Source organism: Vipera ursinii (assembly GCF_947247035.1).
Source record: "Vipera ursinii genome assembly, chromosome: 1".
Classification (NCBI taxonomy): domain Eukaryota; kingdom Metazoa; phylum Chordata; class Lepidosauria; order Squamata; family Viperidae; genus Vipera; species Vipera ursinii.
In genome coordinates, this window is record NC_139512.1 from 108,076,052 (window position 1) to 108,094,851 (window position 18,800).

Below are 18,800 nucleotides of genomic sequence, written 5' to 3' on the forward strand. Positions count from 1 at the left end.
ACACCGATAACCCACTCATTTTGGACTACATATGATTAACTACAGCAGGACAGGCAAAGCCAAATGTTTTGATCTAAATCTTCATTGTTGAGATGGCGAGCAGATAATCTACGCTAGCCTTCCACTAGGCTATGGTTGTAAGCAGTGATGGGAATGTGCTTGGAAATCTTTACCTGCATGTTCTTCTATGCATGTTAATGCAGAGAAAAGCGGGGGGGGGGGGAATGAATGTCTGTTTAAAATGTTTTGGTTAGTGGGCAATTTCTTCAAACTTCCCAATTCCTTCTTTGTTTCTTTAAAAAGCAACTACAAAGCATGTTTACAGCGTGGGCTCCCCCCTCCCCCAGTGAATCTATCCTATTTAAAGGTGAAAATGTGACAAAGCAAATTAAGGAAAAGACAAAGAGCTCAAGGGGGCCACTATAGAAAAGAAGGACATATGGAACAGCAAAAGTGGAATGACACTTAAAAGAAAATCCAGAGGACAGTGACAGAAAGGTGATTACATATTCGCTGAAGAATAAATCTGTTTGAAGTAATTGCTTGTTTTTCAGCGGCCTAACTTTCTTCCCTAGGAGATCTTTCCATTTGACTCCATGGTCCCTTGGAATACAAAGGAAGAGAGGACTGATGTGCTTTGTAGGCAGCTGCTAGAATGATCAGTGTGTATCTATATGGATGTACTTGGACATTAGTACTTGAATGTTATTACATTAATTTAAAGAGTAAGAATTCCAGTTCTGTTTACTGCCAGATCTGACCTGACATCTGAAACCAGCTTTCCCCAAAGACCTCTCATTCTCTGACACAATTTTGAGAGTCCAACGCATGCCCCCGGGGCTGAGGTGCTAAGCTGGCTAAAACCAAATGCTAAGAAATGGCTGCCCCACATCCTCGCTGTCATCATGAGAAAGGGCACCCTATAATTTGAGGACTGATGAAATAGGGCTAGATGGAACATTTCTATTTGTCAACAGCCAGCAGAGGGAAAAAAAAGAGAGATTAAACTCAGCTTCAAACTAAACCACAGTCTGTGCAAAAGAGAGCCACTCCTTTCTTTGTTTTCCTTGTCATTTAGAGAGAAGAATTTATTTTGTCGGAGCCAGTCGTCTGAGTTCCACGATGATGATACTGTTTGAGTGGTGTGACAAAACTAGGGTGATCCACAATTTTTCCATAGAGGATTATACAGTTTATTTTACATAGAAAAAATATGACAACAGGATGGAGGGTCCTCTCTTTCGTCTTGTGGAGAGGGGGCTGACGGACCCTGAAGATGATTTTTTATGCACAGTAGGTGTCTGTCTTGACAACCTGACAATACATGGTCATTGCAAATGTCAGTCCAAGAATCTGTAGATACAAAAATCATTGTCAAGATTAAACACCATGCAACTGTATCCCTATTCTTTAATGATGTGCACAGTTGCACACTACAGATCCAGAAGGAGTAATGAATTTCCCATGTCCCCCCCAGGGCATACCAATTCTACATAAAATAGCCCTCCGTAATCAACAGGGCATGCTCAATTTGGGGCTAGCCTAATGGAAAGCCAGCCATGAAATTTCTTCACAATCAAAAAGAAAAGATAGGAAAGAAACCTGGATTCTAACTCAATCATGGCTTTATTCAATATTGATGAAAAAAATCTTTAGATAATTTGGGAGAGGGGCAAAAGCCCCTTTCCATTCTCTCCTTTCTAACAGAATAAGAAAGTTGGAAAGAACCTTAGAGGTCTTCTAGTCCAATTCCCTGCTTGGGCAAGAAACCCTACACCATTTCAGACGAATGGTTGTCAATCTCTGGTTAAAAACCTCCAGTGTTGGAGCACCTGCAACTTCTTGAGGCAAGTTGTTCCACTGATTAATTGTTCTATCATCCCAAAGGTGCTTTTTCTAAAGGCAACTGGAGTTGTTTTTCCTTGAAGACATTTTGCTTTTCATCCGACAAGCTTCTTTAGTTCCGACTGAATAAAGCTGCTTGGATGAGAAGAGAAATCTCCTCAAGGAAAAACAAAGTAAGTCTAGTTGCCTTTTGAAAAAGCAACTTTGGGACAACCATGACCTGGATGACTGAGAATCTCTATAGAATCTCTAACTGTCAGGAAACTTCTTAATTCTAGGATGGTTCTCTCCTTGATTAGTTTCCATCTACTTTTATCTAGCTTGGCTATCTATGCCATTATTGTGCTTGGGGACTTTCTGCCAAGAGAAAAGAGTATTTTGGGGGCAATAGTTAGGCTAAGTGTTGACTCCATCTGTAGACATGGCCAAAGGACAGCTGAACCCTCCATATTCTGTCTGCCAAACTTTCTCCTCAGTTTTTTGCTCATGCACAGAAGAAGTAAGGATTTGTGCTACATGGCCTATCCTCCTCTACTTTGCTTTGTGCAAAGTTATGATCGTGTGTACATTATGGTTTATAGACTTGTTCTTGTGCGAATACTGTAAATAATCTGCACAAGACTGTATGCTACCAAAAGGCTGACGTACAGTACAGTACTTCCTTTAGCTGAGAAATTCTGGAACTGCAATTTTCTGAAGCATGTTATGGAACTCTAATAGAGAATGTCCAGCTCTGTATCTAATTTTCATTTTCTACTATTTTCTGGGGAAACCATGGCAAATAATCAGGTATAAAAATAACAGAGGATTACAAAGTAGAAATGTATTTTATCTACTCTAATTCTGGAGAGTTGGGCATACTTAAATCCACTGATTTTAACAGGATTAGCCTCCTTAATTCTGTATTAAATTGTGACATTAATTTGTACAGAGGCAAAAATCCTACAACTCTACAGGATTAATTCTAAATGGTGATGACATGTTTAAATCACTGGGGCTGTACGTTAACAACATATTTGACTGTCATGTGGTACAACGTAAGCGGTTTTAATCACGGTTCTTGTTTGTTAATTTTGAGCAGTTTTATACTGTTCTTAGGATCCCAGAACAACATTCTGAGGATTGGAGGAAAAGATTTAAAGTGTAAATAGCAGTGAAGTGATCAAGTCAAAATACGGTAATTACTGAACAGCCCTGCTTCCAAATAAAAATTCGTTATGAGGGATCTCCTGCAGTTTAAGCTAAGGCACAATAAGTCAATTACTATTCCCCATTAACTTAAGCTTAACCAACTTTATGCAGAAACCATTGCTATTTTATATCATCAGATTCTCTAATTAAACCAAGGAAGGATCATTAAACCTCCATGACTTGTTGATGTTTGCATGTTTGCACACAAGCAGGAGGAAACAAAACACTATTCAACATAAAGAGACAACTTTTCCTTAGATCAATCTTCTTGCAGTTCTGTTAGGTAAGGCTATAATCCTGGACCAAGTTATCAATGAATAAATTCAATGGAATTTCATTTTGAGAAAGATTTATAGGATTTTGCTATTAATACCAGGTTATATTTGTGAAAGATAAACAGATGCATTTAAATCCTTCACCGTGCTAATATAAACAGAAAGCACCAAGTGAATATGGGGAAATTTTACCTGAACCAATGCTGTGCACAAGCCAAAAATTCCGACTGCTAACAGGTTCTCCTGAAGCCATAATTTCACTGTTTCATAGCAAGGCTGGAGGGGAAAAATATGCTATAAGGAAGTAAAAGACCTAAGGAGAACTTACAACTCATATCGACCTTGGTAATCGGCAATGTCAATTTAAGCTTTCCAGTGGAGATGAAAAGCATCTCTAGGGACTTGCTTGCATTGAAATATGTCTTTAAAGGCCTAGAAAAATTGTACAACTGAAGATCAAGTGGATACTCTGTGCAAGATTCATTAACAAAAAAAGGAACAATGTCTGCTTCTCATGTTTTCCCTACAAATCAGACTACTGCATTTCTAAACTGAATAGTAAATCTTAGTGCTTTAAACAGAAATGCTGGGCGAGAATTTGAGAAGGCAATTTTAGGCCAATTATTGCTTAAACAAATCATTAGCCAAATCCTTCACCTTGCTTTCTAGCAACCACAAAATAACCAGATGACATTACATTAGTTCTAACATGTTAGTCCCACTGTCAGTATGTTAAATTTTATTACTGATAATTTCCTAGGTGGGTTTGCTGGCCCAACTCCTAAAGGCAAGAGTTTTTAAAATGACCACTGAATCAACGGTAGCATTTACTTTTAGTTTTGGTACATTCCTGTGACAGATCACCTTGGATTGATTTTTTCAGCGACAGGTAACTTTTTGGGTGTGTTCACAAGAGATGTGGTTGAGCTTGAGTCTCCAAGCCCAGTACTCTATCCACACCCTGGTGACTTCTTGTATTCCTGGATGGATTCCAGAGTACTTTCTGAATGGCAGGAATGTTCCTTGGGAAAGATACTGCTCCCCCTCCTACAGAAAACCTCTAAGTACTGATTATTTCATCAGAGCTGCTTCCCCAGAGATTATCACTGTCTGCTGTGACAACAGGCCAATTAATGCCAATCACCACTGCACACTGAATGTTGTGCATGCAATCTTCTGAATTGGCAACATAAAACTAGGCAGTATTGTCTTATACTGTAAAGTCTTGTTTTCTTGTTTCCTGATCATATTTTGGGCACATTCTGGAAGATGCTAAAGTTTGACCCTGAGATTCGTAAGATAAGATAAGAGAATCTTTATTGTCATTTTTTTACTGTGGGCACAATGGCGCACATCAAAAATGAAATTTAGTTGCTCACTCTCAAAGTGAGACACATACATGACACCCCTCAAAACATACTACATACAACATATGTATAGACCCACACCCCTACATATACATAACAATAAAATATTAAATACTGTCCATCTTGAATATATAATGGAAGGAGGAAGCTTGAGAGTTCACAAGGTTAATGCTGTATGGAATGAAACTACAGTTGAATCTGGATGTTCTGCTTCGGATACCACGAAGCCTCCTCCCAGAAGGTAACAAGGAAAACAGGTTGTGAAGAGGATGAGTAGTGTCCCAGATAATCTTACGGACCCTGTTCAAACAATGCTTCTGTGCTACGTCCTGGATGGGAAGGAGGGAACTGCCAATGGAATTCTGTCTAAATTTGCAGTTCTCTGGAACTGCAGAAGGAAGGAAGCTTTGCCCCAAACAATATTTATTTATTTTTATTTATTTATTTTATTACATTTATATACCGCCCTTTCCCGAAGGACTCAGGGCGGTTTACAGGGTGATTAAAAACAAAAATACAAAAGTTAAAAACAAATTTAAAAAATTATATCCATCCCTGAATAAATAAAACTCCAGTTAAAATTAAAATTAAATTATTTGGAGATTCTTAGATCTGAAAAGGATCCCCCCCAAAAAAGGAAAAGCATAACCAGAGAAAACAGCTATTCCTTCCTCCACAGAACCTTTGCTTCCAGTAAAAGCAGCCTTTTTATTTATGCCATCACATGGCAGGAAGCTAAATACTCAATAAAGCAAGTCAAGACTTTTAAATATCTTGGTCTTGTTTTCCCTACTATGGGCAACTAAAAATCTCATGCCGATTAGGTTACCCTAAACACACAAAAAACAGCATTGGCTTTACAATCTGTCTACTTCTTCAAAGGAGCTCAGCATATACCTTCAGCAATTAAAATCTTTTTGGCCAAGATCTGAGCCCAGCTACCTTCTGGAGATCAGTTGGGCCCCTGCAGGTCATTCCTTTCCCTTGAAAGAGTTCCATCCAAGGTCTTGAGATTAATTTTTCAAGTACCCCGCTGTGTTCTGTACATGGAGCTTTGCTATGAAGTTGGCCTACTTCAAACAGAAATTTTCCCCTGGATTTTCATTTTCTTCTATTGGGTTAAGATCCTTTTTATCCGTTCACATGGTCCCTCTAATTATGATCAATAGCTTTTGATCTTCCTAGTGCTAGGCAATACATGCCAAATCACAACTTTATGCCTTTCTCTGGCCAGCCATCACTGTAAGTATAGGCTATGAACACACACTAGGCCACAGGTCTGCAACCCGTGGATCCGGAGCCGCATGTGGCTCTTTCAGCCGTCTCCTGCGGCTCCCAGTCCTCTGCCATGTGTAGTCCAAAAATAAAAATAAAAGTGGGACTAAAAAAGTTCAACCAATCAATTCAAATATGCAGGGTAGGTGCATATCTCGCCTTGGCTCCACTCTTCAGTCAAACCCTGTTCTGCACATGTGCGCATGTACGCGCATGTGCACACATTTTTTGCGGCTCCCAGTTTTTCCTTTTGTGAGGGAACCGGTTCTGAGTGGCTCTTTCACTGTTTCAGGTTGCTGACCCTTGCACTAGGTGATCTTAAATAGTGGGCCATTGATTTAAATTTGCAAGTAGATTTACCAGTTCTGCCTAGAAACATCTTCCTAACTCACTGAACATCTGCTCCGACTAGCCAGATATCTTAGTCACATGATTCCAAAATTTAGAAGGGCCTTATCCTTCATCAATAATTTTCATCAATAATTCTTCATCAATAATATCCTAAATAAAGATGAGTTTCTGCTTTTATTTGCTGGCAAATTACTAAATAAAAATTGATTATTTACGGAGTTGCTACTCAAAATTCTAGTCTATATAAGAAGAGTATTTTAATTTTTACAACAATCAACATTCAGCAAATATTGTCTTGAAAGAAACAACTGCAAGGAGTTAACTATTAGGATACTTATGCAGTATATTAGCCACTACCATTTAAGATGGCTACTAGTGGTCATAGCAATTCAACTTATTTTTAGTGATCAGAGAATGTTTAGACAGGCATTCTCATTCTGCCTTTATCATTCCTATTAAAGATACTTCAAAATAACCTTGCTGTTCATACATCAACTTGGCACTGAGCTGAGGAAAAGGGCAGTTTCAAAAAATCCCAGGTTAGGAGGGGCCATGTAAGCTCTCAAGTCCAACCTCCAGCTAAATACGGAAATCTGTATTTTCAGCAACTGAAAAATAATAGTCTGCATGCCCCAAAAGTGCTTTTTCAAAAGGCAACTGGACTTTTCGTTTTGAAAAAGCACCTTTGGGACAAATCTCCACAGACAATAGTCTGCATGCATTCATGCAGTGAAAGAAGCCACTTGAGGAAAAACCAACCAACCAACAAAAAAAGACCACAAGGGCAAAATAAAGTTTTGTATATGCTATCTTTGCGCTCCCCAAAGTGCTTTTTTTCAAAAGGCAACTGGATTTTGTTTTTTTTTCGTTGAAGAAGTTTCATTTCTCTTCCAAGAAGCTTCTTCAGCCAGAGCTGAAGAAGCTTCTTAGATGAGAAGTGAAACGTCTTCCAAGGAAAAACAGAGTCCAGTTGCCTTTTGAAAAAAGCACTTGGGACCACCGTGACCTGGATGACTAAGAATCTCCATAGACATATCCCTGGGCTTTCCTCCAGGCAAACCACCTCATTTCATCCCCCAAATTTCCTTCCCCTCTCTCTTTTTCAACCTACTTGCCTCTCTCTCCCTTTAACTCCTGTACCATCCTCCATATCTCCTTTTGCTCCTTGCTGGGGTTTTGTTTTGTTTTTTTGCTTCTATTTGATTCCTTTTGCGCCTCACGATATTCTTGTTTCCTCTGAGTTACATATGAATTTGTATAGGACTATGTTTTTGAGTGTATTTGTCTATTTACGTTTGACTTAGTAAAAATTGTCCTTTCCCATTTTACCTTTACCTGCCTGCTTTGGAAGTGTATCCCTCTATGTGCCTTTCACAAGCATGTGCAACTTTCAGATTACCAGAAGTTGCCTTGACTCATGTTCTTGAGTTCTCCTACTGACTCATGTTCTTGAGTTCTCCTACTGACACTTAAAGGTGAACTACTTATTAAGACTCTCCTTCTCTTGGTTGGTTGTCTGAGAAGTATGGAAAATTAGGATGAATGAGTCAGAATAGCCTTTCTGTTTGAGGTTTAGTCACCCTTTAGGATGGGCACAATAGGATGTCGCAATTAGGCAAAGCTATGACATTTTTCTTTCTCCATTAGAGTCTAAAAATTCTAGTCTTCTTAGTTGACTCATGGTTTTCATTTAATACTCACAGCTTTCCACCAGGTCCCTGGGGAATGAAGACCACAGTTTTCACTAAATTCCAAGCAGCATGAATCTGGCACCCGTGTGGTATTGTACACCTCAAACCAGTCAGTGTAGTTGGAGACACCACAGCATCTGAACTGGAGGGGAATAAGACAAATTACAAGGCGCCTTAGTCAAGAGGCCCTTTAAGGATCAGGTTTAATGGGCCCAGCATGCCAGAACACCTCTGGACTGCCCATCTGGAAAGAGGAAGTATTACACTTTTTATTCAAGTTCTTTCATTTCTGAATAAAACATTATGTAAATTTCTCCAGATTTAGCTAATTTACCTGAGAAAGTTAGAGTCTCCCAAATCTATTACAAAGCAGTCCTCCTTTAATGACCCTAATTGGGACTTGAATTTCCATCACTAAGTGAAGTTGTCATTAGGTGAGACATCACATGACTACTCTGCTTAGTGATGGCAGGTCCAGTACTCTCAGTTGCGGTCATTATGCCAGAACAACACTGTTGTAAGTCAATGATCTCATGCTTTTCCTGCCCTGCTGCATTCACTTCCATTTCAACTCCCCCTAGTCTCCTCTCTCCCTCTCGCCATCTCTTCTCTTTTGGTCACCCCTCGCTCTGGTCTGCAACCACACTACCCTTCACTCCATTGCCCCTGGCATCCTCTTCTTCCTGCTATTGACGAGGTGTGGCCAACCTGGCCCCTTCATGAGCTGGCCATGTGCAGCCTCAGGAGGGCTTTGCAAGGTTTTTGGAGGACCTCATGAATGACCAGGCTGGGCAAACCTTGTCAGCACTGGGAAGCAGATGGTAAAATTCAGCTTGGGGCAGTGAAGGGTGGTGGGATTGTGGTGTGCAGGGCTGTGGTGCTGCAGGGAAGGATCAGGGCAGCAAGGATAGTAGAGTGTAGGGAAGCCAAAAAGGCAGAGATGGGGAGCATACAGGTGGGTAGGAATTTAAGCGTAACCTGCAGTCACAGCTGAGAGTAGTCTGCCAAGCACTTGAATTTTGATCACATAATTGTGGAGAGGTTGTCACAGCCATAAGTACAAGTAGTGGTTGTAAACGTTCAGTACCATTGTAACTTCAAACAGTTGCTAAACAAGTGGTCATGAAGTGAGGACTACCTGTGCTGGTCACTCAGTTCCCTTGTTATATCAGAACAGAGTGCCCAGGGGCATCAAAGACCCCTATGTCTCTTTACATCCATCATAATATAAGAACAGAACATCCAATGGATAACTATTGCATAAGAGGAAGATCTCTTTGCTTCCAGATAATCCTATACTGTTTAAGACATTCCATTAGGGTACAATATATATGGGAAAGAAAAAAAGTAAAAAAATGCCTTTGCCTTATCACCATATTCCTATTCATTCTGAAATGCCCCTAACCAGTGATTCTCAACCTGGACCCCTGGGGGGGGCGCAATGTCATGGGCAGGGGCATAAAGGCTTGAAGAAATGTTATGATTTAAATCTTGAGTTAAGTCTTGGGGGTTCATGGCCATGAACTGTGGCCCCAAAAGGTACTTAAAGGGGGTTCATGGTGAAGACTAGGTTGAGAACCACAGCTCCTAAGTATTCAACATGGCTTGGAAAGTTGTTGAATGAAGTAGATGTCTTGTCCTATTGTTGGACAACAGAACAGCAAAAGAACTAATCTTCAACTGTGTGGAAACTAAAGAAAACATTTTTTATCAAGTTCCATGCATTTTACAAAAAAGTGAAGAGAACTAGAATTACATCAGTGTGTGTGGGGGGGGAGCCAAGAAAACCATTTCTACTATTCCTTTTGCATGGGGACTTAAAAAAGAAATGAAAAACTTGACTCAGAAAATTGTTTGTCATAAGACATGACAAACCAGCATTACAAAATGCAGTGGTATTATTTTTCAAGTATGTTATTACCATCCCAAAAACAGCAGTGACAATTTTATTATATTTTGTAAAGATGTGTGGCTTCAAATTCTTAGATGCTCTGTTTTGAAATTGTCTTTGACATTTGCTAATGAAGTCATGAACTGGGAACTGAAATGGCAGGCAGCCAAGTTTTCCAAATATCAGAGTGTTAAATGTTGATTTATATCTCTTCCATTGTAGCTATTCAGCATCTGGATGTGAACTTCAGTTTTCAAGAAAGAGAGCAATCTGTAGATTGTTCTAGATCCTTTTGTGAGATCTACTCTGCAAACCTGAAAAAAAGGTAGTCACACTGTGCAACTGGGCAGGTGAGTACATAGATTGCTTTTAATTTATGCCAACCAGATAGCATTTAATTAATGATCAGCACCCACTGAATGTGGGTTTATTTATTTATTTAATAGATTTCTATGGCTGTCCATCTCATACACATGATTCTGGGCAGCTAACAATTATTGCATGATTGGGATGTGGGATAACTGCCTAGTTCAGTTCTCCAACTCTCAAATGATGAGGTGGTTGGGACATTTTAATTGCCTACTTGCACATGGATGTGGCAAATTAGCATTCTGAATTGTTCCAAATTGTCCGATTTGCTTTTGCCTTTAAGGCTGAGAAAAATATGGAAACTGTGACATTCCCGCCGTCTTTTTGTTTCACCCTTTCAGAATTCCTTGCCTGTTGCCCCAAAGCAAGTAGATTTCTTAATGCACAAAACTATCCCCTCCAAACTTTCTGAAGGGACTGCAATCAAAAGCTCTGCATTCTTTTATTGTCAAACATTGCCTGAAGCAAGTTTCCCACGGCAGAAGTGACTAAGGGGGATAACTGAGGAAAAATAGCAGATCTTTGATCCTGCCTGCAAGTACACTTCGACATATATGGGAAATTTGATTCTTTTCTCTGTAGAGATGCCAAGGCAGTTACTGTATGTTATTTGTTAACTACTGAAGTCAAGTCTCACAATGAATGGATTCTGCATGTGAATATTTGTGGTGCATTACCCTAGCCCAGGGGTGTCAAACTCAATTTCATTGAGGGCTGCATCAGCATTGCGGTTGCCCTCAGGGGGCCGGGTGGGTGTGGCCTGGGTGGGCGTGGCCTACTGGGTGGGTGTGGCTAAAGTGCGTATGGCCTACTGGGTGGGCGTGGCCAGCTCTACATCGTTCGCATCAAGGGTGCCTATGGGGGCCTGGGCAGGAGTGGGACAGATCTGGGGGTCTCTGGCAGAAGGAGGGTCTCTGGGCCAGGGCCAAGGCAGTGGGGGCTGTTCCCTCACTGTTTCCAGGATGGCTTCGCGGGCCGCATGAAACCACTTCGCGGGCCGGATCTGGCCCCCGGGCCTTGTGTTTGACATGTCTGCCCTAGCCTGAAAATAGATAAGTATCACAAGTTATGTACAATTCTTCTCCAGTTCAAAATTCTAACTGAGCGGGGAATGGGGGGAAAATGACAGTACAGTGGGACTCTTTAAATTAACTTTTGTAGTTTTGTTGTTTTGTTTATTCAAATAAAAATATTGGGAGAAGAAAAAAACTGTGTACTAATTTACATTCCAACATAAACAAGTTGTATGCAATCATATTAGTCATACAATAAAAGAAAAAGAAACAGAGAATATCAAATATTGGGATCAGTGACATTTAGTTCCTATTTAATTATTTTTCAGACAAATGTTTTAAGAAAAACAGCATACAGAGAAACTGTGAGTTGGGAAATTTAGATTTTATCTGCTCAGTCTTCTATCCCATGGTTGAAGAAAACCTACTGCATTTGCAATAGGAGATCCAACAGAACCAATATTTCAAAACAAATCTAATTATGTTGTTTCATAATTTAATTCTGCCAACAAATTAAAGTCTTCATATTATGATAATATATTTGAAATTCTATTTCTATTCTGCCCAAGTCCTGATGAGCAGGTCACTAATCTTCTGTGCCCTCATATATATTTTTTTCGATCTTGGTATTCATAAAATTAATGCCTTCGTCTATTTGTGCAAAGTAACATGTCACAGCAATTTGGAATTGAGAATGTACATCCATACAAATGGATGAGAGGCATTTGGACAAACAGTGTAGCTTTTTCAACTGGAAAGAGAACAAATTATTGGGATTGTGATTAACCATTCCTATTATGCAGATTATGCAAAGCAGTATTAAACCAGTGATGAAATGTATGAAAACTGGAGCAATTTTAAATACCAGTGGAGAGTACTGGCTAATTCAGGTGATATGAAATATAGCTGTAATAACAGGAATATTTAATTATTTTTTAATCAACAGAAACAAATTGAGATGTCTTATGTACATATAGATGACTAAATTTAAAATTAAAATGGACAGTTCACTATTTTTAAGAGAACAACCAAAGATGTGTCATTACATAATCAACAGAAGTTTTATTTGGTTTACTGAGAACTGTGCAGGACAGTGTTTTAAGAGTTTTAGAATCCATAGTAAGAATCTTGGATCTCTAGAAAAAACATATTTAGAGACTAGAGCCTACATTCCAATCTAGCTTGCAGCATCCCCCAAGCATATTAGTACCTATAAAATTGCTGTGACCCTCTCAAGCCATTATCAATTTTACTGTAAAAAATGTTTCAGTAAAAACAAATGGTATGGCAATTCTGGGGCCAGGACAAGGGCAAAGTTAACTGTGAGACTAAAATGGCGTCAACATCTAATACATATCAAAGTCTCAAACTGTTGAAGTTCATTCTTCTGATTTCCAGAGTTGGCTAATCAATGAAATCTTTAGGATTTATTTATATGCACAAATTTTCATTGGTGGATTGAAACACTATAGTAATAACAATACGAGTTCAGGGAAATGTGAACAAAAATTATACGCACACGCACACACGCAGGGATATACATATATATATATATATATATATATATATATATATATATATATATATATATATGGATCCTTGGTTTTTCGGGTTTTTCCCCGCGTAGAACTAAAGGTGTGGGCGCAACGTTTCGACGGAGTCCCATCCGTCATCATCAGGCTTTAGCTTCCTTCTTCTGGGAGAAGCATGTGGCTGTTAGTTCCTCTATCTGAACCGCTATCTGAACGCACTCTCACACCACCACCCAGCACAGATCAACTCCGTAGCCAAGACACTCATCTCCAGAACAAAACACCTAGCTGACGAACAACACCTAAAAACCGAACTACACACTCTCACTAATGTACTAACAGCCAATGGATTCCAAAGAAACACGATTACCAACTTAATCCGAAGAGAGACACCCACAAAAACCCAAGACAGAGAACAAGAAAATGGCAAAGCCCTCCTCCCATACTTAAAAGGGACCACAGACAGAATCAGCAAGGTCCTCCAAAAACACAACATCAAAACAGCATTCTACACAGACAGAAAAATATCCACCATCCTAAGAAACCCCAAGGACATAATTGGGTTAGAAAACCAAGGAGTATACGAAATCCCATGCACCACCTGCCCCACCACATACATCGGACAGACCAACAGAAGAATAAGTGCACGCATTGAAGAGCACAAAAACTCACTCAGAAAGGGAGAACAAACTTCATCCCTGGTCCAACACTTTGAAGCCACAGGACATGAAATTGATTTTAAAAAAACCAAAACTATCGCCAAAATTGAACATTTTAACAACAGAATAATCAGAGAAGCCATTGAGATAGAAAAACGCCCCCACAGCATGAATACACGAGATGATACCTCTCGTCTACCAGCCATTTGGAAACCCGCCTTGATTGACAGACGAGGCCCAACCACCAAGAATGATACCAGACCCAAACTCATGATAACATCACATGACATCACCACCACACAACCATTCAAAAAGCAAATCCGAACCCACAACGATAAAGACACACAACCACAAAACAGAAACCTAACTACAGCTGCAACATCAGCCACTTTAAACCCCTCCAAACCACACAATAAGCAAACTGACACCCACTATAAAAACATGGCACCACCACAAACACGAAGCCGAACAAAAGCAGCACAACTCACCAGCTCAGTTCTGGAGCTGGCAGCTGAGACCAGCCCATCCACTCAGAACACACCCCCCCACCCAATCAGAACACACCCACCATTCAAAACACACTCCCACCCAATCAGAACACACTTGGTCCCCTACCCAATCAGAGCACACCTCCACAGAACACACCCCCTCTGGCAGTTTAAAAAAGAGGAACTAACAGCCACATGCTTCTCCCAGAAGAAGGAAGCTAAAGCCTGATGATGACGGATGGGACTCCGTCGAAACGTTGCGCCCACACCTTTAGTTCTACGCGGGGAAAAACCCGAAAAACCAAGGATCCACATACAAGGCACCCGCGAAAACCTCAGAAAACAAATATATATATATATATATATATATATATATATATATATATATATATATATATATATATATATATACATACACATATATATATATATATATATATATATATATATATATACACACACCGTACACATATACACATACACATACACATACACATACACATACACACACACACACACACACACACACACACACACACACACACACACACATATATATATATATATATATATATATATATATATATATATATATATATATATATATATATATATATATATATATATATGTTTTCCTGCACTCATATTATTATAACCATTGTTTCAAATTCATATGAATTGAAAATTACGTTCTGTGGGCTTTGTGTGAGATGGAAAGCTGATTAAAAAGGCATAACCCTGATCCTCACATTTGTCAGGTTCTTTTATTCTCAAATGTATAGCTAGAACAACTATGTTCCTTCTCTTGACTGCTGACCTATTCAGTAGTGCCTTGGATGCAAAAGAGGAAACAAACAGGACTGAAGAAAAGTGCTTGTGAACCTCTTTGTCTCACTTTCTCCGCTATCACTCATGTTCTAGCTAGCAGGATGGCTGAAATGTGGTATCTCCTGTGCTCCGTAAATACTTGTGGGATTTTCTATTCATTTTGTCTGCCTGCATGTGTGCCTCTCTGCATGCTGATGAGCACCAAAGCATCAGATCAACCCCTTATCTGTAGATTTCAAAGTAGGCCAGGGAAAGATCCATTAAACATCAGGGCCTTAATTCCAGCTCAAGTACAGTGCAGTGGTATTTGCTTTTTTTCAGGCAAATGCTTAAATAAAGCCACCTTAAATTATCTCCATTGGAAATTCAAAGCCAGGCAAATGGGTGTGTAGGTGTGTGTAGCACCTGCTGGCATTAAGGGAAAGAACAGTGAAGAAGTACAAGCTTACATCTGTTTGTATGATGCTCCATGCATTAGTTAAACCAATATTTCCATCAGTTCCATACAAATGAAGCCCTTTCTTCAGGTCCCGCTGAGCATACTTATCGATCTGAAAATAAAGCAAATACAGTTTTTATATATGTAGGCATCCAATATGACAAATCTGTGAAATGGCACTTTTTGGGCTGACTTTTCCTCTGAAGAGCCATGACGGCAATTGAACTGCAAGTGAGGCACTTATGACTATTGCAGCATCCCCCGGGTCATGTGAAGAAAATTCAGATGCTTGGCAACTGGCATGTACTTGTGACATTTGCACTGCCCCAGGATCACCATTTGTAACCTTCCCAGAAGGTTACAAAGAAAGTCAATGGGGGAAACCAGATTGGCTGAACAACTGCATGATTCACTTAACAACTGCACTGATTTGCTCCACCACTGTGGCAAAAAGGTCACGAAATGGGGCAAATCTCACTTAACAACTGCCTTGCTTAGTAATGGAAATTTTGGGCTCAGTTGTGGTTGTAATTCAAGGACTGCCTATATAAAGAAAAATGGGACTCTAAACAATACATTTTCCTAACTTCCCCATACAATTTTCCAATATTAAAAATGGTGACTGACAATAATATTACCTAGCTATTATAAAGACTTCCAGTTAGCTTGTCCATCAAAAATTAGAGCTTTGTTTTTCTATATACACATCATTATTTAGTGTTTACTGGAAATTTAATGAGATTGTGTCTGATTTTTTTATTACTGTCTGTAGTTTCTTTTATCTAGGTATTCCTTTGGCTGAAAATCTATTTGAAAATCAATTTTAAATTGATCTAAACTTTGTTGGAATCTTATTACTGCTTACCTTACTATTGCTTTCTTCTATTGTTTTTTATAATTCCGCATTATTATAAGGAGGAAAAAAACTTCAAAAAGGGTGTGTAGAATAGCTTGATATTATGAAAGATTTAACCATACAGTAGAATGGAATTTGTTATTCTTTCCAGTTTATTTCCAATTTTAGAAATATTTCTTCAGAGAAAAAACAGTTTGTGATGAATTATGATTTCCATTCAAAGGTTTTTGTTATGGAACAATTGAAATTCAGTGGTCATGTTTCATACAGTAAATATTTAGAACAGGGGTCTTCAAACTTGGCCCTTTTAGGACTTGTGGACTTCAACTCTAGCTAAGAATTCCTCAGATAGACACTGTTAAGGATTGTTGTGCAGTGGTCTCCTTGTGCTACCAAGGAGTTGCACAGACAAGGAAGGGTACTGAGAGCAGTAAGAGTCACACAGTAATCACAAGAGTACACTGAGTTGTGAAAGCAAAAAGTACTTTACTTTTGAGGTGGTATAAAAACAAAAATGCACGGTCAACAATAAACAGTCCAGGTCATACACAATAGCAACAGTCCAAGTAGCAATCCAAATACAAAGTCTTACCGGTCCAGAGGTCAATACACAGTTGTACAGGTTTATCACAGTAGTAAACCAACAGTACAGCAAAATAGAGCAAAAACAGTAATAGTAGAGAGCAGTGAATTCAGAGAGAGAAAGAAGCTACGTTCCTAGCTCCCTTATATGGCCATGAGAACACTTACACACCCATTGGCCAATTAACATCTTAAAGTCACAACCTCATGGTTAATATATTGTCAACCCAACATTGTAGGCTATCACCATATGCCTAACAGACACGCTGACTGAGGAATTCCAGGAGTTGAAGTCCACAAGTGATAAAAGAGCCAAGTTTGAAGACCCCTGATTTAGAACCTGTAAAAAGCCCTAGTCTTAAAGAACTGAGAGGAGGGCTATGAATGGTGATATTTTTTCAGTAGAGATGTTGTCTTCCTATTATATTACTGCAAGGCAAATTTATTAATGAAGGCTCTTGTTTAACAATTGCCTTGGATAGCAACTGTTTGTAGTTCCTACAGTGATGAAACAGTGACTTTGCAATCAATGCTTGCATTTACAGCCTTCACACCATCCTTCTCCCTGTCCTATATTCGCCATTACAGACAGTTAATACACTTCATTCGGTGCTTGACCTGTTTTTTCTCTCTTCCCCCCAATCCTTTGTAGAGTGGGGAGATTGCCTAAACAAGCCATCTTCGTGACCTGCTTTTCTCAGCAGTGCAGTGGTGTCCCTAAAATGTGCTCACCGCAAATTAACAAGCTCAGTTCTGTGACCTTAATTGGTTGTTTAGAAGGCCGAATGGGCTCTCAGCTGTTGCCTGAAATTGACAAGATCCTAATCAATTTCACACTGAAGGTGTTTGCTTGCTCCCTAAGCAGCTCACAGTTCATAGTGCAGTAGGGAAACAGCCATTGCAGATGTGCATTCATTTTGATGTATATTCCTTATAGTGTGTCTGCTCATTCTCTGATGACTTCCTCTCCAATGAAAGTAATTATTTCCCTTCTTGCTAATTATCCCAGCACTGGGGTGAGCATTCGAAAGGATAAGGGGGGAGGGGATAAATATACAGGGGCTATAAAATTTGCCCTTTTAGCTTCCCCATGAGTCAAATTTTTCCTGCTCTTTGGGGTTGGTTCTCCCTGTTGTTTGGAGTTGTATCCTTCAGTTACTATAAAGCAAAGGAAAGCTGAAGTAAAATTAGAAGCTCTGGTCACATCATTTTTCACTTAGTGACCACTTTGTTTAATGACTGAGTTGCTGGTCCCAACTGCAGTGGCTAAACAAGGACTACCTACATATAGCCAGTTTAGAACAGAAACAGAAAATATTGCCTTTACTCAGCATCACTTTCATGCCGAATTGAAAACAGTCACCTGGAATTACTATGCTAACTGCAGTGAGACCCCAGAACAAATGTAAAAGATGCAATAGGGAGAAAAGAAGTAACAAACCAAAGCACTGGACAAGTATAGATGGGCGATAGTGGCGAATATCTGCAGCTCGGGTATAGGATGAGGCTGGAGGTTTGTTCTCCAACCTGGTGGGTTGGCTTCCGAACGTTTTGTTATCAGTCTATTTAGGGATTCCCTGAATTCTGCTGAAGATGTTATCTAGCCTTGGTAATGAAATGTTTGGAAACCAACCCACAAGCTCGGAGAATGAACCCCCACCCCCACTCCCCCAGTGTTAATTTGCAAAAATTGGCTACAATATTGACCCATAATTTTTCTGCAAAGTAATATGTGATGGGTAGATCCGGGATGGAAACAAATCTTGGAAACTGCAAAAATGTCAGCATTGTTTTTCTTTGGTGAATTCCGCTGCCTTCCTGTCATAGGTATACATTTTTAGGTTTCTCTTAACAAGGCTGAAATCTGGCTCTACGTAATGTAGTTGCTGTAACTTGTTTCATTTTGTAGTTAAGTTCTAATAACAACAAATCAACCTTTATAAATTGTCTGAAGGGTCCAAAGGAATATTTTATTAACTCTGATATATCTTAACAGACTTTCACATTTTACATAATAGACTGCTTTACCATACATTTCTGTTCATTAGGGAATCATTGATTACAATTTACATACATCAAAATCAGTGGCAATAAGTGAAAACTGCAGAGGTGCCTTTACCTAACATAGAGGTGATCAGCAGAAAAACT

General features: G+C 39.4%; 1 protein-coding gene across 2 annotated transcripts in view; it reads right to left on the reverse strand.

Annotated features, from left to right (window-relative positions):
• Positions 1-846: 846 nt before the first annotated feature.
• TSPAN4 (tetraspanin 4) overlaps positions 847-18,800 on the reverse strand; it is a gene marked incomplete at its 5' end in the record, with an annotated part of 744,217 nt that continues 726,263 nt past the window's right edge. For both annotated transcript variants that reach the window (XM_083350677.1, XM_083350676.1), the window contains 4 exons: positions 847-1,353; positions 3,504-3,587; positions 8,006-8,137; positions 15,225-15,326. In XM_083350677.1, the coding sequence (XP_083206803.1) occupies positions 1,285-1,353; positions 3,504-3,587; positions 8,006-8,137; positions 15,225-15,326 (387 nt within the window). In that variant the 3' untranslated portion in view covers positions 847-1,284. The remainder of the gene's footprint in view (positions 1,354-3,503; positions 3,588-8,005; positions 8,138-15,224; positions 15,327-18,800) is intronic.